This window comes from Sarcophilus harrisii, chromosome 1 (assembly GCF_902635505.1).
Source record: "Sarcophilus harrisii chromosome 1, mSarHar1.11, whole genome shotgun sequence".
NCBI classification, from domain to species: Eukaryota; Metazoa; Chordata; class Mammalia; order Dasyuromorphia; family Dasyuridae; genus Sarcophilus; species Sarcophilus harrisii.
Genome location: NC_045426.1, coordinates 14,544,214 through 14,567,506, shown reverse-complemented (window position 1 = coordinate 14,567,506; position 23,293 = coordinate 14,544,214). Strand labels below are relative to the sequence as shown.

Sequence of the window (23,293 nt, the reverse complement as noted above, 5' to 3'; positions counted from 1 at the left end):
AACACAAAAGTTTTACAAGGATGAATGTTGAAAACTATCCCTGCCTATATTTTTAAAAGAAAAAGAGAGTGATAGAGAGAGACAGAGAGAATGAGAGAGACAAAGACAGAGAGAGAGAGACAGAGACAAAGAGAGAGAGAAGCAGAGAGAGAGAGGCAGAGAGGGAGAGAGAGAGAGAGAGAGAGAGAGGAGCTCCTGGGCCAAAACTCTCCACAGCAGGATTTGAAGAAGACAAGCCGGGAAGGGTGGTCTGCTTTAGGATGATATTCTAAACCACATACAAATGACAAGACCGACAGAACCCAGCCCTTCTCCTTTCCTCCGGGGCTGCCCCGATTTCAGGAGCGCCAAAGATTATAGGCTTCGATGGCAGCAGCGACCAAAATGAGCAGCTGGAGGAGATTGGGGGCTTGTGGGCAGCACGCTGAGGCTGGGGAGCAAGGTAGGTGGTCGGACTCCCAGCACATCCCCCACTTGCCAATTGGTCGCGGTGACTTCCTCACCTCCGCTCTCCACAAAGCAGATGAGGAAATTGCAGCCCAGATGTGGCCCAGGGCGGCCCATCAACCCATCGCTGGGCGGCACCGAGGAGTCACTCACTTGTCAAAAGGCAGCAGCGGGAAGCTGGAAACCCACAGGAACCAACCAGAGTAGGAAAGTGCTCCTCCTCACACTATGGAGGCCATTTCATCCCTTGGCAGGCCCAGGGAGCCCTCGGGAGGTGGGGGAGCGAATCCATGGCCCAGGAAACTCGAACATTGGCTCCCGGGCCAAAAAATCAGAACCTTGGAGAAATTCTCAGAAAGGAAAGTGCCTCCACTCATCTCAACCAGTGCCTGAGCAGCAAGCAGGGGCCGGGGCCCAGGAGGTTATGGGAAATGCCCACACTGCCCAGCGGCAGGGCCGGAGTAGATGCTGGAATGCAGGACCCCACACTGTGGCCACAGGGAAATCTTCCTCTGACTCCTCCGTGGTTCAAGGAGAAGCAATTTTGCCCTCTGGGTGCGAGTCCTTGATGACTGGAGATCTGGGATCTGCCATTTTCCAGATAGCCACCTCTGCCTTAAATGAGGCGGGAGGGAGGGAGGGAGTGTTTAAAGCAGCCTTTGCTGAAAAAGAGGGGCTCCTGAAGGGGGAGGGAGAAGGGAGGCTGCTGCAAATGAAGGTGCGCAAAACCAGGAGGCGCACACTAAGGTTTTTAAAAACAAAAATGGAAATCATAAACGCGTCCTTTTAACAACTGTTTCCTAATAATTTTTAAAATGAATAGTTTCTGATAAATGATTGCGTGTGCCTCCATAATTAAAATCAATCATTTTACATCCATTTTTATCATAATAAATTTTTAATAACTTGGCACCTGATCAGGCCAGATGAAAAGTGTTTCTTTCCCTTATCTCCGGGTCTCTTTCCATCCTTCCTGCTGAGTGAGGAAGGAGTCAGCACCAGGCTGGGCGGAGAAGCCCAGTGGAGCCCTCACGCCTCCTCCTGCTGCCTCCTACTCTTCCCTCCTTCCTTCCTCTCTGCTCACTTTGGAACCAAGAACCTTGTTTGGATCGCTTTCAAGGCTGGCTTAATTGGGACCAGGGAGGTCACTGAATTGCAGCTTATTTACAGGAACACTTGTAGATCTTCTAGCTTTCTGTCACTTCTAAGAAACCGGCCTCTCAATTGACAGAATTTATTTATTTTATATTAATTACATTTCTATAATATTCATTATATTTAATTTAATTTATAGAAGACTTTGACCTATGTGCCCATTTGTTCTCAACTCTGACCATGCACAGGGGCCTGGTGTCCATGGGAGCGGCTCAGCTACCTCCCTACCTCAGTTTCCCCATGAAGGCCACGATTCCTCCCCCTTGTCGTAGACCCCATTACCCTGCCTCTCACTGCTTTCAGAACAAGAGATAACAAGGGGTATTCAGAGCTAAGTGTAGTCCCCCTGCTCTGGTAGTGCAGCTCCAACCCAGAAGCACCTAGGCTAGACTTCCAGCCTCCAGAGCAGCTTTCACTGTCAGAACCCCACTGCAGCTGGGCCCTGGCACCCTAACCCCAGCCCCCGGCCTCAAGACCAGCTTTCACTGCAGAACTACACGACCGGCTCCACCTGGGATTTTCCTAAACCTCTCAGGAAAATGAAGAAGTTAGTAGAGTCCGGATTGCTCATGGGAGGACAGGATTGGCTCATTAGCCCATGACAAAGACCTGAAGGCGGGGGGTTGCAAAAAGGAGAAGGTATGAGAAGGTCCTCAGAGCAGGGAATTCTGCACCGAGGGAACCCCAGAGGGGGAAGGGGAAGAAGGAAGAAGGAAGATGGCCATGCACTCCCACAATCCTGCGACCGAGGGTCGGTCACTCACCCAGCAATGGACGTGTCAACTTCATGCACCAGGGGCACAGTCAGAACGAGGCTGTTGTCATGGAGGGAGTCGGAGCGTTCTATGTTGCCACTAGTTGGGAGAAAGGGAAAATAATCATGTCATCACATCTTTCTGCAAGCTCCAAAGCAGCTGCTGCACAAAAAGCTGGGTCCTGGAGCCCCAGCACAGAGCTGGAATCAGGAACCGCTCCCCCGGGGAAGCACCGGAAACTTTGCCCAGAACATAAAGCATGAACAGTGCCCTGAGCTTCAGGATGGGGGGGGGAGGAGAGAGGGGGGAAGATGCCCCCCAGGAAACTGCTGGGAAGCTTTGCATTTTAAGGCAACAAGCATTTATTAAGCACTTTGCATATGGCGGGCACTGGGCCACAGACACTTCCCTAAAGGAGTTCACGTTGTAATGGGGAGAATGATACCATGCAAATAACTATATACATGCAAGACATAGATAGAGTAACCAAGAGGTAATCTCAAAGGAAAGCACTAACTGGAGCCTAAGTTTGGAGGATGCGAGGGAGAAAGACCAAGAAAGAACTGTCTCTTGCCGCTTGAGCACTCTAAAATCAGGGCCCCAGACAAAGCCCCAGTTGCTCCACCCTAGTTAGGGCTCTGGTCAGCTGCTATGTGCTGGATCTCCAATTAAAGCATCTCATAGAGACTGGCAAGTCAAGAGAGCAGAGGCAGACACCCAGAAGAAGAGACACATGGATTTTCTTTTACAAATGTATATGTGACTTGGCCAATATGGACAGACCCAGACAGAAGAAGGTTCTTCTCAAAATACAGCTCTCGGGGTGGGAAAATAGAGCTTCAGGAGGAGTTCTTGAATCTGTGATCACTGATTAAGCCCTTCCAATTAATAAGGGCTGAGCATCCAGAGACAACCACAGAACATAATCCACACGGAGCTTACATTCTCCACAGAATGCCGCGATAATCAACGGGAGATCCGTGGGGGTCAGACACTGTCCCGGGGCCAAGGAATGAGCTGCCCGAACCCAGTAACTTCTGGTCACTTACTCGGCTTTCACTTCAGAAGCGTAAGCTGAAAGCCCAGTCACTGCCAGATTCCGGATGGAAATGTCACATGGAATCCCTTGTTCTAGTGACTGTGTAATAATAAAAATAGAATATATAGAAGGCGTCCATGCATTTCAAACCGGTCCTCCTTCACCTTTTTGCAGAGGTGCAAATTACAGGTACTGAACACTGCATGTCCTGCCAGACTCGGTGGATTACTGGCTAGTTTTGTGGAAATGATTCCCTTTTTTTCTCTACATTTTTATTCTGATGACTTTCTGGGGAAGGCTTTGGGCCTCAAAAGTCTTAGTGCCTTTTAAAGTCATTAAAATTTAATGCTGCACTAAGACTTTGGGGCCAGCCTGTATTTAGAAATGAAAGTGATGAAAAAGCAAAGGATTTCAATAAAAATTTAAAATAAGTTTCAGACTCATGGAACCTCAAAGTTATAATTCAATGATTGTTGATTTGGTGCCTCCTGCAGCCCAGATCAGGCCCTGGGGACCTAAAGGCAAAAATCAACGCCTGCCCTCATGGAGTTTATTTTCTAATGGATGACTCTCCTGTTTCCTCTTTCTTGGAGATGCCTCAAAGCAAAGGGGTTTCAGCCCCCAGCCTTCCCTGCAGACTAGGCCATATCTGAGCAGCAGCCCCCACCCTCCTCCCTTTCCCCAAAGGGTGCTCCCTGGGGGGAACTGGGACACCCCAGAGCTGCTCTTAGGATAGGAAGGGTTCACCCTTCCAGGCCCCCCAGGCCAAATGACCGCCCTAGTCGCCTCCAGGCGGGAGAGGAAGCGCTCCTGCCTCTCACCACCTCCCCGTGGCGGCCGCCTGATTTACCCACAAAGCCTCAGCTCTTTCCGAACAGCTGCCCCAGCCCGAGCCAAGTTTTAAAGCAGAGTCAAGGAAGCCAGACATCAAAAAGCTTCCCTTTATCACAGGAAACTCATGGGACTGGGAGCTTCTCACACACACAAAGAACTGGTTTTCTGGGGGAAATTGGCAGATCCCGCTCTGTTCCCTCAGCGAGAAAGTGCTTAATAAATGCTGGCTGTTGACTGACTTCCTCAGGGCCTGGGAACTGGGGCTCCGCGATGTCTCCCCTGCTTTGGCAGCGGAGGACAGGGAGGGCCCTAAAATCCCCCCCAGAAGACTCAGCTTGCTGACTCCGGAAGGTACCTGACGCCTCCAACATTTCCATTCAGAAGTACTTCCAGCAACGCAAAAAACAGACTCTGGCAACACATTTAGCTCTGGTAAAGAACCCCGACTTCTTGGGGGTTAGTGAAGGCCGAGGATAAATATGGAGGCTCACAGGGGGCCGCCATCGCACCGAAGCCTCGGAGAACAGGCTGCCCAAGGCTCTAGAGGAGAGCCTTTGTCCTTGCTTGTGAAAGACAGCGAGAGCCATGAGAAAGATCTTCGGCCAGACGTTTCCCACCCTTACCTCTGAGCTGTGACAAGGAAGCTCAGCGTCTCCTCCTCCCCAGACAGGTGGCTGGTGTCAAAGATCACGCTGAACTCGTACTGGAGGGAGAAAAGGAAGAAGTTTGGCATCAAGGGCCATTCCCAGGCCCGGGGTCGACCCCTGACTCCCACCAATCCCCACCTCCCAGGGGCTCCCGGCTTGACAAGCTCCCTTTCTTGAGCATCTTGCACAGAGCCCAGCCACTAGCATCATTTGAATGGGAGGATGCTGGGAAATGCTGCGTTTCTCCCAGAGGTTTCACTGACTGATGAGCACAGGCTTCATGTTTTTCCCTCTGCGTGAGGAGCCTACAAGGGCCCCAGGGAGATTTTTGATGGTCGGGGGTTCCAAGTTTTTACTTTATTGCCTCTGCTGCCATGAACAAAAGTCAAATAAAGTGAGCATTCGGATAATCAGAGAAGAACAAAAATGAGAAGAAGTACTTGAACCTCCCTCAGGGAAAAGGTCTGTGCTAAAGGAAACTGAAACCGGGGTCGGAGCTCCCAAAATGTGGCAGCCTTCAGCGTCTCCCCCTCCCAGCCCCCACTCCCCAGTCTGTCGTCACGGCCCCAACCTGAAGCGGAGCTTGACGCCGGAGTAAGAGCGTGGGGGGAGGAGTAAAACCTCCATCAGAGGAGGGAGAAGGGGCCACCTTGGTCACTCCCCCCACACCAGGGGCCCTCCAGGACCAGGAACAGTTGGTAAAATGTCTCCTACATGAGGAAGACAAAGAGCCTCCCATCTGAATGGGCCCCATGCTCAGGGATGTGCACCCAGGCTTGTGACAAGCACAAGACAGAAGCACTTTCCAGCAGCGCTCCCAGAGCCTGTCAGGGCAGCCTCCCTCCCTCAGGCATCAGGGCCGGGCTGCTTCTGGCGGGCAGTGAATGACCAGCAAATAGAGTCGGAGAATGAATGACTGAGGGGATTTGGACCTGGATCCCCTAGAACTGTAGACCGGGGTGCATTTCTTTTATTTTAGTCAAAGTGATTCGAATCATTTTTGTAGATAAGCTTGAATGCTGGGAAATGCCTGAGTCAGGGATCCCAACAGCCCGGCTCAGCAGAAAGAGCGTTGGCTTTAGAGCACTCAGAGGAGCTGAGTTCAAACCTTCCCACTCTGGCCTTAGTTTTTCCCATTTCTCACAGGATCCCAGGGCTGGGGCAGACCCGAGGGTCACTCACGCCAACCCCCTTTTTATAGATGGGCCTTGGCCAAGGTCACAGAGGTGTGGCCCAGAGCCCTAGAAGCCAGGTCCTCTGCCTCTTGTTACTGAGTCTCTGGAGGCTTCTGGTCAGGATAAAAAGTCGGCTCCTTACCTTGGTCTTGGACCTCATGAAAGGAAATCCCACGCTGCATTTGAGGAAGTCGGACTCCAGCAATTCACAGGAGATGCCCATCTCCTCCTGGAAGAGAAACAACCACACGGGATGACTGGGGGGAGAGAGGAAGGAGTCCCAGCGAACCTGAAAAGTCCGAAGGCCACAGCCAACCCCCCCCCCCACCAACGGAGGCCACCAAGGAGCTGCGCCCAAAAAGAAAGGCCAACCAGCAGACACACAGGAAGCACCTACTGTGTGCCAGGAATCATGGGAGACACAGAAAGTACCTAATATGTGCCAAGAATCATGTGAGATGCCTCCCACAACTCTGCAGCACAAGATGGAGAAGCCAGCGCTGAGGGATCGCCAATGTGAAAAACATGGAGAGGTTCTTATGGATCCCAAACCCCCTACAGGCCAATGGGGTGACGTGGACGCCGAGAACACTGCTGGTGGCCCAGCTCCGGAGCAAGGAAGCCCAGAATCCCGCTCTCCCTGACCTGCTCAAGCCATGCCTGCAGCTTTACCTGCTGACGTCCCGGCAGGAAGAGCCTTGAACCCAGCCTTCTGCCCCTAGGCAGCCCCCCGTACCCATGCCCCATCTAGCTCCCTGGGTCCTTCCCCAAGAACCAAACTGGCTCTTGCCCAGTCCTGAGCCTGCCCAGGTCGCTTCCATGCCATGATGCTCCTCCCCCCTGCAGCACACCAGGCTTTGCCCATGGACCGCTCCGAAGGGGGAATCCCACTCGGGACCAAAAACCATTTCCCAAACTAACAAGCAGAGCCCGATAGTGGGGATGCTCTGGGAAGCAGTCAGCTCTTCCTCCCTGGAGGTCTTGCATCACTTTGGGGACAGGGTCAGCCCTCCTTGGGGCTCTCTCCGCACTCTGGCCCGTAGCCAGGGGAACCCCAGATCCCTGGGAGGGAACCCAGAGGAGAGCTCAACTTCCACTTGCGGATCCTTTTGTAGCTCCCGACAATTTCTGGTAACTTACAAGAAGCAATTTCTACACTTCGGGGGGGGGGGGGCTCGAGGATTTCTATAAAGGGAACCCTGGTGATGTCATTGGAAGGGGCCAAAATGAGGCAGCGACGCCGGTTTCAGTAAATCCGGTATAACCAAGAAGAAAAAAGGGGGGAGCTTGGGGGCCTGAGCCAGTATTAGGAGGCGCAGCATCGGTAAGATGATGAGACATTCTATAGGAGGTTAGTTATAGGAGCGTACAGGGAGCCCCGAGGTCCTCAAGTCCAACCTCCTCTCCCTACAGATGAGAAAACTGAACCAGAGACAGTGACGACAGGGAGACCTGAATTCAAATCTGGTCTCAAACACTTGCCAGCTGAAAGACCCAGACTTAGTCACCATCTGCCTCAGCTTCCTCATCCACAAAATGGGAATGATCACAAAAAATAATAATTCTTGGGATTGTCATGATGGTAAAATAATATTTGTAAAGTGCTTTGCAAAAACTGAAAGCATCGCATAAAAAAAGAAACAAGCAGTTATTCAGCCCCTGCTGTGTGCCAGGCGTTATGCCCAGTGCTTTACAAGTTGCATCTCATCTGATCCTCACAGCTCTGTGAGTAGGCGCCGTCTCACTCCTGTTTTACAGTTGAGGAAACTGAGTCAGGCCTGAATTAAGTGACCCGCCCAGGGTCACACAGGTAGTAAGTGTCTGAGACTAGATTTGAATCCAGGTCTCATCCGTCCTATCTCTCTATGCAGCTAAATGGATACAGGCCTGCAGATGCGGCTTTTTTTACGGCCTCATTCCTGCAGCGAGACCCATAACGGCAAGGACACTCCGGTAGCAAGAGCACATTTGTGATTAAGCCTGGTCCTCGGCTCTGGGAGTTTATTTAAGCCATGTCCAAGAAGAGTGACCACCAGGCTCGGCCAGGGCCGCCGGCTTAGAATAACTGATTCTTTTCCCTCCGAGATCAAACACGCCGGCCCCCCCCCCCACATCAACGCGTCAGAGGCTGCTGAACCTCCATCAAGTCATCGCCATCTCACATCATTCAACCCTTGTCTTTGTAGTTGCTGAAAACGCGCTATAAAATCCCCGGATCCCCGAAGTTCCGGCCTTGACGAATGCTGTCCAGCAGCTACCCTGCGCGTGAGTTATTGCTTGTCATGAGCCGCCCCAGGCAGGGCCCACATGTGCCAGTGATTAGGGAGATCCCCAGGCAGGGTTGGGGAGGGTCCTCATGGAGCCAGCAGGAGCTGAGGTGGGGGGGGGGGGAGGGAGAAAGGCTCAGCCAAGCTGCTGGAGGAAAGCCTTGGGACAGTCGGGCGTGTGAATGGATGGGGGTCAAAGTTCAGAGCCAGCGGACTCCACCAAGAGACAGGGAAGTGAATGCTCTGACTCAAGCCCCTCCCCAGGACTTGGGTCTTTGGGTCCCAGAGAACAACATGCTCTTCCCCAGGCCCAGAGACAGCCTGAGCACGTCCCAACCCAGACTTTCCCTCTCTTGGCACAGGTCCGTTTATTGTTGTCTCCCCATTAGTTGGTGAGCGCCTTGAAGCAGGGACTGCCTTGTGCTTTTGCTGTATCCCCAGTGTCTGGCACGGTGCCAGGCACACAGAGGTGTTTAATAAATGCAATGGGCTGCACTGCCTCATCTCCCTCTGTGCCGTCCCCCCATAGCACTGCCTCAATGGGATGTTATTAGTGGATGACCCTCATCCACTCTGAATTCTGGGCCCAGGCCTTCCTTCTTGTCTGCCAGAAGCAGCTCCAAAGCCTCTAGGAGCCCAAGATGCCCTGCAGAGGGTTGCTCCTGCCCAGCCCCATCAGCGGAGCAGGCAAGGACACAGCCTCAATCAGCCACAGAGTGTTGTTCTGGGATACACAGAAGGGGTAAAAGAACAATCCCTGACCCGGGAGCCACTGTGGAAGTAATAAGGTACACGTAGAACATAGAACCATAGAAGGGAATCACAGAGGGGAACAGGGAAAGGCCTTGTGCAGAATGTAGAACGGGCCTTGCAGGAAAACCGAGAAAACGAGAAAACAAGAGTTACTTTCAAGAGTAAAACAGGAGTGAGAAGGGAAAATGTCAGGCATGGGGAGGAAAGACAAAGGCACGGAGATGGGAGAGTGAGGGTCTGTGAGCCGGCCAGTGCAGCTGCACTAGCGAGTTTGGAAAGGTCTGTGCAGTGAAGAAAGGCTGATGGAACCCAGGAATTCCCAGGACTTAGCAAGTGAGTGCTGAGCAGCAGGCCAGCTCTGCTGTCCCCAGTCTCCAGGAAGAGTGTGGAATTGATGGAGAGACAGATCTCCTCCTCTCCTTAGCTCAGGACCCCCTGGCAGTCAGGTGATCAATGACAGGCAGCTTGTATGTCCATTTGGACCCTACCAGAGGTTCTGCACATCAGCCCAGGCAACTTGCCGTTCTCCCGAGCAATCACTGACCACGGGGCCTTTAGCACAAGGAGGGAGGCCAAAGGAAAAACATAAAAAGGGATGGAAATGTTTGCTTAGCCATCCTGATTTGTTACATGAATTGTGCTTCTTTGTCAAATGGGGAGATGATGGGAAAGAAAAAAAGATTTTTTCATTAAAAACTAAACTAAAATGAATTTTAAAAAAAACATAATTTATATATCTTGGTGGTGAAATATACTGAACTTTTATAACCCAATTCCCCCATGGTCAGTTGGGCAGCCATGGCATGCTGTTGATAGAATATGAAATGGTGGAATGCCTGCTCTGGAGTTCAGTTTGCCCTCCTTGCCCACCCACTGAACTGGGGGTAATGAGCCACAGATCTTTACCTGAAGTGCTTCACAAGGTGATGGGGAAGACTCTAGGGGGACACTTCACTAAAGGTCAGGGGAGAGGAGAAAGAACAAAGTCACCAAATTATAGCTTTAGCATTGGAAGGGACCCTGGAGGCCATTGAGTCCAACCACCTTCATTTTAGAGAGGAGTAACTGGTGGTCGGAGTAGCCAAGAGATTTGCCCCAAGTCCCACAGGTGGGAAGTCACCAAGCTCAGACCCAACCCCCCCAAGCCAAAGCCAGCCTCCTTTCCATCTCCCTGTGCTTTTCTCTGCCATTTCCCCGCGCAGCCTAAGGAAGAAGGAAGCCATCTTGCCTAAGATGTCTATCCTTTCCAAGATGGTACTGCTCTCCTGGAAGGAGGCAAGTGGGCAGTAAAGTGCAGCGTCCCCAGGGCAGCAGGGGGAGCTCCTTGGCCCAAGGACCCAATTCACACGGCCAGACCTGCCCAGCAACACACCGTAATTATGCCACAAGACCCGATGGGTAACGAGGTATCAGATCATGACCCTCGGCTTTCTTTGGGGTTTTCAGAGCAATCACATGGTCAGGTGATGAGCACTGATGAAGGGCCAGATTCTGGACCAGATGCTGAACTACAAAGGCAAAGTGAGAGCATCTCAGGTATATCTGACCGTTCTTGGGGCTTCCCTGGGTAACCTCGATGGATGACTGTTCTCCTAGAGAGGCTAAGAGGGCAGAAGCATGAACATATGATGAGTAATACCAAAGAAGTGGGTGTCAGCAGAACTGACCCACCCTCTCACTTTCGACTCTGTCCAGTCATCCCAAATTTATTAAACTAAGGGAACCTGTATTCATCTCAATCTCCCTGACTCTCCACACACACACTCACACACACACACACACACGCACACACACACACACACTCACTCACTCACACATACGCTCACTCACACACACACACACTCACACACTCAGTTACAAATGCAGCTGCTTCTTTTTCCACAACTACATATGGCAGATACAGGAACATAATTTACAGGGGACTCTGACTCACGTGGGCAGGGACAAGTCACAGTCTACAACATCCCCCCCATGGGTGAGACCAGAGACCTGATACAACATGGAGTTTTCTGTTCCAATTACTGACTTTCAGACTTGAGAATGAAACCTAAGACATTAGTTGAAGACAGAACAAACAATAACGCGCCTTCCAGCTCCATTTTGTGGCAATCTGAGAGAAGGTGACAGGGAGGGGGAAAGAGGAAGGAAAAAGAGGAGAAAGAACTGAAACCCGCAGAGCCTGAGACAGAGACAGAAACACTGGGACATGTCGGGGGAGGAAGGGGGCAGAGTGAGGGCTGACGTGGATACTTTGGGGGGAGACAATCCTTCCTTAGTAGCTACAAGTTCCTGTTCCTACAGTGCTTTAAGGTCTGCAAGGTGCTTTACGTGTTCATCTCATTACATCCTCACAACAACCTTCTGAAAGGAAGACGATGGTATTTCTCCCATTGTGTAGACGAGGAAGCTGAGGCTGTGAGTGACGTCTGTCACAAAGATGCCCAGTGCTAACGAGTCACCCCACTATGGCAGAGCAGGGGGGGAGGAGGTCACGTTCCATGCTGGAAGATTAGATCTATGGCCCTGACACAAGCACACAGGGCATCCATCCCCAGCTTTCAGAGTCCCCCAGAGGTGGCATTCTATGTCATGGCTCCAGAACACAAGAGGACAGTGCTACGGACCCCACATCCCCCAGGGAACTGGAGAGGTACCACAGGAACTCCCGACTGCACACATTCCCTTGATGCATGAAGGCTCACCCCACAAAGCCAGGAAACTGTATCCCCATAGCCCAAGCCCGGGAACTCTGGGGTTTTCCTGGCTTTTCCCTTCCCCCTCTCTTGAATCCCAGCCCAGAAGGCGGCCACTGTCCCACGGGCAGCCCACAGGGAAGGCATCTGCCCTCCTGCCCATCCACAAAGGTCTCACGGCACTGTCCCAAACTCCCCCAGCTCCAGTGGACCATGCCGTGGAAGCTCATGTTTGTCCTCCAGGCCTTTCTGAATGTGGACCGGACCCGTCACCTTTATTTGTGGAGCTCAAGATCTCTTTTTGAAAGAAACCTTGGTTTTTCCATGGATGTTGGGTCTTTAATGAATGTACACATTCAAATGACAAGAGGCGGTGACGGGCCCTTTCCAGCGTTTCACCCCATATATGCTAGTTTCTCCTAGGTCACGCTGACATAATCAAAGCTCTGACTTCGCTCTCACAGGAAGAACAAGTGTTCTGAGGATGGTCCCAGGAACTGACCACATTTGTCCTCAGAGACCCAGCCCGATGAATCACAAAAGCTGCCACTTAGTGAGAAATGACTGGCTATGTGAACTCACAAACTGGACAAAATGCCCCAAAGCTCTTAGGCCCTCTTGGGCTTTTGCAGTTCAACGGAGTGGACGAGAAAAGGGAAAGGGTAAGAGGGAAGAGGATGCTAAAAGCTTCCCCATTTTCAGTCACAGATGTGCTGATGAACATTGAACAACTGGCTCTTGCGAGGAAGGGAAAATGCAACATACTTTTAAATTTAATCTGCGTTATCAACTATTTTCTTCATCATTTTCTTAAGTCTAAAAACTCAACCAAACAATAAACCAAGTCCTGATTTGTAGTTCTGACTTCCAAGGTGCAAATGCTCCCTCTGAAATTTTAACAATCAGCTCCAATCCGAGCAATATCTCATAAACAACATGTTCTCAGTCCATCAACCAACAGAAATTACAGGAACTTTTCATGTGTTTGTTGTTGCTCGGTCATGACTACTCTTTGGGATCCCATTTGGGTTTTTTGGCAGACACAGAAGTGGTTTGCCATTTTTTTCTTCAGCTCCTTTTATAAGTAAAGAAACCAAGGTAAATAAGGTTAAGTGACTTGCCCAGGCTCACACAACTAGGAAGAGTCTGGGGTACATTCAAACTCATGTCTTCCTGACTCCCGGCCCTCCACTGCAGCACGTTGCTGCTGTCATTGTCTAATGATCAGTGAATGGCCAAGATTCTGGACAATGACCCATAATGACATGGACATTCTCACTCAAAACGAAACTAGAGGCTGTGGGGAAATGGAGGGGCCACTTACAAGTCCTCCTGGGAGACATAAATAAGAGATCAAGTAGATGTGCTTTGAGGGGATGAGAAATGTCTTCTCAGGAGTTATTTGATCATTCTATGGGGTAAGCCGTTTAACTTCTCTGGGGTCCTGGCAACTCTCTAATAGGAGAAGGTCCAGAGGATGTTCACCTATACCATTAGATAGTGTTTCTCCTCAGAGTTCCATATAGCAGTGAAATCTTAAAATATATCTTTATATATATATATATATATATATAGAGAGAGAGAGAGAGAGAGAGAGAGAGAGAGAGAGAGAGCGAGCGCTCTTCTAGCTAGTCAGCCATGACTGTGGAAGTCTGTCATTTCTGAAAAAAATGCCTAAAGAATCAGAACATCAAGCGTTTGAGCAAAGGTCACGGCCAATGCCAAATTAAGAAAAGGCCAAAGCTGGAAAGAAGGTGCTACGTGCAGTTACAGCCGTTCTAACCTGACCTATTTAGACAAGCTTCTGACTCTGAAAAAATTGGGAAAGAGATAAAAGGGAAGTCATTGACTTGAACTATTAACATTTCCTAGAAAAATTCAACAGATGGAAAATACTCACCCACAATGAGACCAAGAGAGCCCAGAAACCACCCCAGCCAACAAACACTCCATCTTCCCGCCAAGCGGAGAGACATGGTGGCCAAGGACAACACTGCCTTAGAGCGCACGGCAGAAGGGAGAATGGATGCTTGTGAACAGGAGGGGCTCATGAAACAGCAAGGGCTAATTAAGGAGAAAACCGAGAGGAAGATCAGCTAAGCCAGACGGTCCCAGAGGGTTCTTTGGTGAAAAATCAAAGGAAAGCAAATAGGCACAAAATGGAACAGATCTGCCAGGGTTTTCATAGTGATCCAATCTCAGTGCCACAAGATTGGGACTCTTCCATCTCAGGACCCAAGGCAGTAGGGGAGAAAGTAGCAATAAAAAGGATAATAGCAGGAAGAGTGACTGGACCTTTCTAATATTTGCAGAAGAAAAAAAATCATGCTTTCAACAGTACCATGGAATTAAATGTGAGGATGGGGGAAAGATTCCAAAACAATGGAAGGAAAAAAAATCAAGATTTTTATAAAGCCAAGGGACAACCTTCAATCTCTTTGCTTGCTTTTTTCATCTCTTTAGATTTTTATGAGAATGGTCTTCTCATGTACTGAAGGCATCCTTGATGAAAGCTTGAAAAGGAAAGAACCAGATTCTCGCAGGGTGAATGTCTAGGGAAGGTTAAATATTCACAGTCACTCAGATGGTCAGAAAATACAAGCTTTTCCACACTGGATGGGGGCTGATTTTGAGAAAGCATTTGAAATTCTTGGTTTCATGGCATTATTTTCTGGGAAGAATACAAGGAGAAATCTGGGTATTGTGCAAACAAAAGATATTAGTAAAAAAATTTAAGAGGGAATAAACATTTTACTTATTGGAACAAAATGTCACAGGCAAGGCTCTTCTCTGAATGACCGAGTGACATAGGGTTTCTTGGCACAGAGACAGCTACACTTACTAATCTGCTGAGTATTGACACAAAGCAAGGTGTGTATTTGTCAGATCACATCTATATCTAAATAAATAGATAAAAATATACGTGTTTGTGCTTCATACAAGGTGTTCACCAAAGTCATATATGATCCCCCACACGTGAGTCCCAATTAAAAATCGCTTGTCTATTGCCAGATTTTTCAAACGCTCCCAAAAACATAGAACATTGAACTCTATGCACCGAGCCCGAGAACATTTCAGCAAAATCCAGTCTGAGGCTCTGTCACAGAGAAGCATATACTCTAAAACATGATATAGACTCACCAACTCTCCTACAGAAACTTAACATCCATGATTCTCATCTTTCTCCTGAAGCTGGAAATTCAAATCGAATTATCAAACATTCACTGTGTACCAGACACTGAGCTGAGGACTGGAAATTTAAATGGAATAGGAACCAAAGAGAGTATCTCAAAAAGTGAAGGGAAAATACCCTTCCTGGTAGTTGTTATTGGTGTCCCCATTCTTAACTGAGAAAGGAAACCACAGAGCCTCCATCCAAAGATTTTTTTCTCCAAGTTAATTACAACCTTTGGACTCCTGCTTAGGGCTGAGTGAGAATAACATCTCTAGAAAAACAAGACAGACAAAAAAACCATCAAACATGAGTTAAGAGGATGCAACCAGCTCTCAAAAAACAGTATGTTAATGTACTTTTCAGTTCAATGTGCAATATTAACATTTGCTCCATCACTTCCTTAAATCTAGATAATAAACAAATCAAACTGGTCTCTGACTCTTTGCCTCTTTCCAAAGTATAAATGCTCACATGGAAAAGGGCCCGATCGTCGCCAGTGCACCCCCAAACTGGATCCCACTCCTGAAATCAGCCTATGCCTTTTCCTGTTCCCCCACCTGTCCCAGATGCCTCGGGCTGCTTCCCACCCAGAGGACTTCCAATGGCTTACAGCTCATCCTGCCCTCTAGCACATGGGACTGGAACAGTGCCCACCCCACCTCCAGCCAGCCAGAGGCTCTCATGCGCTGACCCAAGGAACGGATCTTCCATGGATTAATCATCTTTGCCCAATCTGTCAGGGCTGCAATGGAGAAACCCAGGATCAGGAGTCAGGATGAAGTTCTGGCAAGAAGGGTAAGGGCCAAATTCTTCTGTGTGGTGTTTAACACCTAAAACTCGGTACCAATTCATCTTCCCAAAGTGATTTCCCCTTAAGCTCCCCCTTCACTGTCCATTAAACCAAGCTGCCTGCTTGCTGTTCCTTCTCATCTCCCACCTCTGTGCCTTTGCATAGGCCTTTCCGTGCTAGAAATGCTCTCTCTTTCCTTCTATCTCCTGGAATTGCTGATTTAATTCCAGGCTGACCCGAAGTGCTACTTCTAGCCAGGAACTTTTCCTGAATCCCCAGTTTCACAGGCTCCCACACCAAAAGTACTTTGTACTTCACTAGATCCTAGAAACAAAGCTAGAAGGAGCCAGTGGGAAGTCATCTCTCCCCCACTCCCTTCATCCTACAGATGAGGAAACTGAGGTCCAAATGTCTTGTGCAAAATCAGCCAATAAGTATCTGTTAAGTTACTGCTCTATCAGATCAGTACCAAGGGTGGGAAATGACCCCCAGTTTTCTGCCTGCAGATGCAGCGAGTTTTTTTTTTAACCATATCAGACATTTGGGTAGAGACGGCTTTGTTTTCCCCCAGCCGGACCTAAGCTTGACAGCAAGAGTTCTCTTTGTTTTTCGATCTCAAACGCCTGGCGTGGCGCTGGGCACACAGCAGACACTTAATAAAAGTTCATCAAATTATTGATTACAATCAGCATTCAAGGTGTTGCGATGAGGAAGCTTCCCTTGGCTCGGGGATCCGGCCCACGAGACAGGGCCATGTGTGGTACAGGGGCCCATTACCTCCGGTGAATATGGGTAACAACATCAAAGGAAGGTGCTCAGAACTTCCCACTGCACACAAGATGCTTTGGGGGAGAGAGAATCCCCGCCTCTGCGAGCCTGACCCGAGACTCCGCCCTGGACCATCCCCACTGGAGGAAAGGGGGAGGATGTCAGCGGCAGCAGCTCTGAGAATGGGAAATCAATCATTTCACTGAAGGACCTTGAGGTTCTGTGGAGTGTCAGCTGAAAAGAGCCATAACCCGTCTCTGTTTAGGCTAGCGCCTCGTTGTGAGTCAGAGGGTTTTAGAGTTAACTCCTTCAAGGACTGCAGCCATGGAGGCCCTTCTGTCCTCGGGTACCACTGAGGTAGGGCCCAAACAAGGTGCCGGGGCTCCCATTTTGGCCCTGCCCGCACCTTCCTAGTAACTCCCCTCAGTCCGCTGCCGAAAATCCAGACCGAGCCCCGGGCAAGCACCAGAAAGCAGGGGGAAGCGAACAAGGCCATACCTGGGTAGAGGGACCATAGAGGGAGGGTGACCAGCAGCATTATAACCCCTTAGCTGCCGAGTCTTCCCAAAGGTGACGCGTCTTCTGCTGCCATAGTAATATTACGACTGCACTTTAAAGCACGCGAGGCGTTCTCAGCCAGCAGGCCACGCAGAATTGGCTGGCAGGCCTTCGGGCCAGAGGTGTCCCAATCCCTGGCAAAGTGGGACCCCGGTGTCAGAAAGGCATCAGGCCAGCCTCCACTTCCGACAGGCCCAGGCTGTGATCCTAGACAAGGGACGGGGTGGGGTGGTCTCCAACGCTAATGGCCTCTTAAGATCTTCGGGCTCTAACCAAGTGAGCCCAAACCTCAGAGGGAATTGTCTGAAGCAAGAATATATGTGCTCCAAGTTCCGGAAAAAATTAATTCTGCTCCCCAATGTGTAAGCCGGGATGTATGATTTGAGTATTAACTTTGTCTCTGAATTTGGAGGCTATGTTTAAATTACTTTAGATTTCGGAAGGCCCTGAGTTGGGCCAGGAGGGAGTCCACAGCCAGCCATGCCTTTCCTCAGCTGAATTATCTGAGCAGTGTTTAAATGCTTTAGGCTCTAATTGGTCAAAACTGGAAAGGGACAAGAGCCCTTCCCTCCCCTCCCCTCTTCTGGGTGCTGTCATTGCCCTCCTTCATGGTCATTTGCATCTAGAACACAATTCCTAGTTTGCCACTGAAGGGGGGAAGGAGTTTTTATCAATGGAAATAACATTAGAGAAGATTCACCCTGAGGATCATGGGACCTTTCCGTCTAACTGCAGCTCGTCTCCCCCTCCCAGAATGCAGCTCCTTGAAGGCAGGGACTGAGTTGATTTTCTCTCTGTGTCCCTGGCGCTTTGCCCTTAGTCACTAAGAGTTCACTAAATTCGTTTTTCACCCATTCATTCATTTCTTTGGGGTTCGTGATGATTTAATTGCCAACGTGGTGCCAATCTTCCATATGCACCATTTCATCATCTTTATTTCAGTTTGCAGCCTCCTCCTCCCCCAAACCAAAAACACGTTTGTCAATGCCCATTATTATTCTGCACTAATTAAAAAGATTCTCTCAAGTGCATTAAAATGATTCTGCTTTAAGGAGAAGTCTGGGTACGGGAAGATTTTCTGAATGGTGGCTCCTCAGCTGGGTCTCCCCTCTGCGTTTGCCGCCCCCCCACCCCATCCTGACTCCATGCTCCTCTCGATGCTCCCCTCGGAGCCGCGTCTGGGGTGCATCCAAAGGAGCCAAGCCTGCCGATTCCGTGACTTTTTAGGAGCTGAGCTCTTGCCCAGTGCACAGAGCCCAGGTTTGGGGGTGCGCTTGGCCGGGGAGCAGGCAAGGCCGCCCATTGGGCCCCGACACCAAAGTAAACAGCGCCAGCCGAAGGCGTCTCGGCCAGAGCATCCGCTGCGTCCTTCCGTCTGAGCGATGTTAAGCAGGGGCTGGCTAGTCTGACACTCTCCGGGCAAAAGTCAGCTCGTTCGCCCCTTTTAAGGAAGGCACTGGGGAGGCAGAGCCCGGGCAAAGAAGGCCGGCTTTGAGGAAAGCTGGAGCGACCATTACATCATCAGGGAGTGTAAGAAAAATACCGTGGAAGTGTAGCCAGGAGAGCTGGAACACGCTCCAATGTGTTTATGACCCAGCTGAGCCGCTGTGACATCAGGGGTCACTGATGGAATGAGAGGAATCAAAGCCTACCAAAAATAACTCCAAATGCACGGCCCAGGGTAGGCCCCACAGAGCAGGGCGGCCGGGGCAGCGGTCACAGGGAAATGCTGACAAATTAAACTGGCTGCCAGCTCACGAAGGCCTGCAAGGAGACATGGACCCCTGGCACTCACTGTCCTGAGGGGCTTGTCATTCAATCGCGTTCCCGCACCATTTGTGAGCATTGCTCAGTTCTGAAAGCCAGCTCTGTGCACAAACATTAGGCACCTACTGTATGTAAGAGGTTAGCCAGAGTCAAGCGTTGGGAGACCTGAGGAAATCCCATCTCCGACACCTGCTGCCTGAGCGATCCTTGACAAAGGAACTTAAAATATTATTCTATTAAAATTAATCTCTTTAATTTATTTTTATACGTGATAAACACTAATATTTATTTCCCTTCATGTTGAAAAGAGGATACAGGTTGAGGATACTTCAAGGAAAGATCTTTGGGAATGGAAATAGGCTGGGAGCACCTAGACTAAGAAAAAGTTGGGCTGCAATATGCATTTGGGAGAAGGAATTTCCACACCTGGAATCCCTCGGTTGTCCAAATCATAGATACTTTGTTTATTTGTGCAACAGAACTCTGGCAATAAAAGGAATGCTGAAAAAAGGTGTGAACTTGGTTTTGAAGGACGTCAGCTTGAGTCTGACCCATTTTGGACAAGGCCAGAATAAGGAATGAAGAGGAGGACAAACCCAAGTTAGAAGCTGCCCCCTTCTCCCCAGGAGGGAGAAGAAAGATTAGGAAGTAAATGTAACCACTCTTCTTTTTCTTGAGCCCATTAAGATCAATACACCAGAAAAAGGGAAACCTAGGGGGCCTTTTCTGGAGTCAGGGACCCAGGGAGAAATGTGACAGGCAAAGCAGTTCTTGAAAGCGCTCCAAAAGAAACACTCTGCATGATGAGAAGGACCCGACTTCTCAGAGTCCCTACTTTTCTCTAAAATGAGCCTTTGATTAACAGGAAAAAATTCTCTTAGGGCAGGGACTGACTCATCCTGTATTCTGGATCTCCAGGGCCTAGCATAGTGCCTGACCGAAAGCATGCGCCTGCCTGACAAAAATTTGTTGATTGATTCTTAACATCAATTGAGACACAAAGTAGAGGTGAGAGAGGATGGGATTGAACATTTGCCGGGATTTTTTCTTGGCCTCATGGGCAGAATCCAAATGGAAGAGGGCACCAATTTCCCCAATGAGTATTGATACAAAAAACTTTAATAAAATATAAGCAAAAAGATTACAACAATTTGTCATCTGGATAATATACCATGATCAGGTGGGATTTACACCAGGAACGCATGGCCGGTTCAATATTAGTAAAACTACCTCCATAATTGACCATATCATTAGAAAAAAACAATAAAAATCACATGATTATCTCAGTCGATACAGGAAAAGTTTTTGATAAAATAGAGTGCCCATTTCTATCAAAAATACTAGAGAGCAGAGGAATAAATTGAGTTTTCCTTAAAAGGAAAAGCAATATCTTTCTAAAACTATCAGTAATATGTAATGGGGATAAGCTAGAAACCTTCCCAGTAAGATCAAGAGTGAAGCAGGGATGCCCATTATCAGCACTATACAATACTAGAACTATTAGCTTTGGGAATAAGAGAAGAAAAAGAAATTGAATGAATTAGAGTAGGTAATGAGGAAACAAAACTGTGACTCTTTGCAGATGATATAATGGTATACTTAGTGAACCTAGAGCATCAACTAAAAAAAACATAATTAACAACTTTAGCAAAATGGCAGGATATAAGATAAATGTGGAAACATGTATAAGAGAATTGTATGCTGGATTCCTTGCTGTCTAGGGGAAGGGGTGGGGGAAAGGAAAGGAGAAAAACTTGGAACACAAGGATGAATGTTGAAAACTGAACTATCTCTCCATGTATTTTGAAAATAAAAAGCAATTACTAAAAATATATTTTAAAATATTTAAAATTTTGTTAAAAGTCATTTCTTATACGTAGGCTTATATTACCTAGAGTAGCTTATAGGTAGAGTTAATATAACAAATATAAAAATGTAAAAAATTATATAACAAATATAAAACAAATATAACAAAAATGACAATGCGACTTAAATGAATTTATATATCCGGTGCCATCCCAATCAAACTACCAAGCAATTATTTCATAGAGTTAGAAAAAATAATAACAAATTTCATCTGGAAGAACAAAAGGTCAAGAAGATCAGAGAATTTATGGGGGAAATGCTAAGGAAGGGACCGTAGAGATACCAGATCTAAAACTAGACTATAAGCAGCAGTCACATAGAAGGGAGCCTGCCTGTGGAAGGGAAAGTCTTCCAGACGATCTTGTCCATTAAGGGCCCTGGGATGACTGCACCGTCTGTTCTACGCTCTGATAAACAAAGATGGCCTTATGCTCGTTTTCTATCGAAGGTAATGCAGGATGGGAATAAAGTGGAGGAAATCCTACCTACTGTCTCCCGTAAACTGCATTTGGGACGGTGAGTCAGGAAAACCTGAGTTCAAATCCAGTCTCAAACACTTAGTAGCTACATGACCCTTTTTGCCTTGGTTTTTTCACCTGCAAAATGGGGATAATAAAAGCACCTGTTTCCCAAGGTGGTTGTGAGGATCAAATGATAATTTAAATAATTAACAATAATAATAATAAATAATTAAATGATCATTTAAAGCACTTAGTAGGATGCTTGCCAGATAATAGGTGCTTGATAAATGTTCTTTCCCTCTCTTTCTTCCCAAAGAAGAACAGGAAAAGAAGGGGACCGGTCTTGGAAATTGAGGGTGTCCATCAATTACTCATCCTTCAAATAGGAGAAGCTGCTAAGGCCCCAAATGCATGTGACCTAGACACGTTTAAAATATCAGGAGGGGGCAGAGAGGGATACCTCGAAGAACATAAGGTGGGCCCTGGGAATGGTAAGAACCAACCTTGTCTCCCTAAGAGGGGATTTAGAAGGGCACCGAACACCACGACCTAGCTGAGTTCACGGCTCCCTCTGCTCAGCTGAGAAACATTTAGCACACTGGTTGCTGCTGGTCAGGATTTCATAGGTTTTCTCCAAGACGTCTAACCCCGGCCTTCCTAAGAAACAACCACTTGTGTCTCAGGATTTATGGGAACCAACTACGGCTCACGGAGAGCTTCTGTCCGAGTCAGTCTCTCAAATGCTCCTTCCCTAGACCTTCCCCGGGTGGAGTCGTCTCATCTGTCCAAGTGATTTAACTTCAGCATCTCAGTAGCTTTCAGCCACAAGGTCTAGAAACTGCCCAATCCTGCCTCTATTCCGTAACTTGGAGAACAACGTTTATTAAAGCTGAAGGAGATCACGGTACAGGATGGCAGGTACAAGAGTGGGAGGTGGCTTTGAGGCCACTGATCCAGCTCATTCAATTTACAGATGAGAAAACGAAGGTCTAAGCTAAGAGCCTTGCCCACGGTCACATAGAGAGTAAGGGGCAAAGGTGGGATTTGAGCTGAGGCTATCCGAGGTGGCTCAGCGGATAGAGTGCTGGGCCTGGGGTCAGGAGGATCTGAGTTCAAATCCAGTCTCAGACACTACCAGCTGGGCAAGTCATGTAATCCTAGTTGCCTCAGTTTCCTCATCTGTAAAATGGGTTAGAGGAGATGGCGAATCATTCCAGTAAGTCAAACACGACTGAAAGCAACTTGACAACAGCCTCTGACTCTAATGCCCCTTTTAAAGAAATATTTAAATATTTAATTTAAAATATTTTTAAAATATTCCTTTTCCCTTCGGGCTCCAGAATAAAATAATTCACAAAAGCTCCCGTGAAAAGAACCTTGGTCTCAGAATCAGGAGAGGGCACGTGTATGCATTGTATGCATGTACTGTGTGTGAATGCGCATGTATGTAAGTATGTGCATTGTGCATATATCTATGTACATGTGTGTGCACCGGGTGCATGTATGTGCATGTGTGTGCATTGTAAGTCTATGCATTGCGTGTGTATGCATGCATTGTGTGCATGTATGTATAAATCTGCATGTGCATGTGTGTGAGTCTATGTACATATGTATGCACTGGGTACATGTATGGGCATGTGAGTGTCTGTGTACACCTATGTGCACTGGGTGTGTGTATGTGCGTGTATGTATCTATGTGCGTGTGTGTGCACTGGGTGCATGTATGTGTGTGTGCACACACGTGCCTGCTGGGGGAGACCAGAATGAGAGGCGGGCCCAGCCCAACCACTGTCCCCTCCCCTCTGGGTTCCCAGCTTTTCCCTTATGACCCCCCCAGGGGTGCTGCTGTAGCCCCTTTTGCAGAAGAGGGGCTTGGGGGAAAGTCCTGAGAGACCCTCCTCCTGCCATGGGTTAAGAGGGGGCCTGTGTGCCTGGGGGGGGGGGCCAGGAGAGCTTTCCTGGCTCAGAACCAGGCCCGGGGGAGGTACCCCATGAGTGCTAGTTAGCCGACGAGTTGGGCTAGCAGCCTTTGCTGTCACTCGTATCCCTCTCGAGCCCCCAAACAGCTCTGGACGGCTGAGGCTCCTTCCAACCCTGACTCAGGGCAGGAAAGGCAGGGACCCTCTTTGCTGGCCTTCCTTGG

The 23,293-nt window shown here is 48.7% G+C and overlaps 1 protein-coding gene across 1 annotated transcript in view; it reads right to left on the bottom strand.

Moving 5' to 3' along the window:
• Positions 1–23,293, bottom strand: part of ITGA9 (integrin subunit alpha 9) — a 287,368-nt gene that overhangs the window by 63,872 nt on the left and 200,203 nt on the right. The window contains exons 19-22 of the mRNA XM_031962459.1: positions 6,195–6,281; positions 4,854–4,933; positions 2,367–2,456; positions 504–574 (exon numbers count right to left, since the gene is read on the bottom strand). Of these exons, the coding sequence (XP_031818319.1) occupies positions 504–574; positions 2,367–2,456; positions 4,854–4,933; positions 6,195–6,281 (328 nt within the window). The remainder of the gene's footprint in view (positions 1–503; positions 575–2,366; positions 2,457–4,853; positions 4,934–6,194; positions 6,282–23,293) is intronic.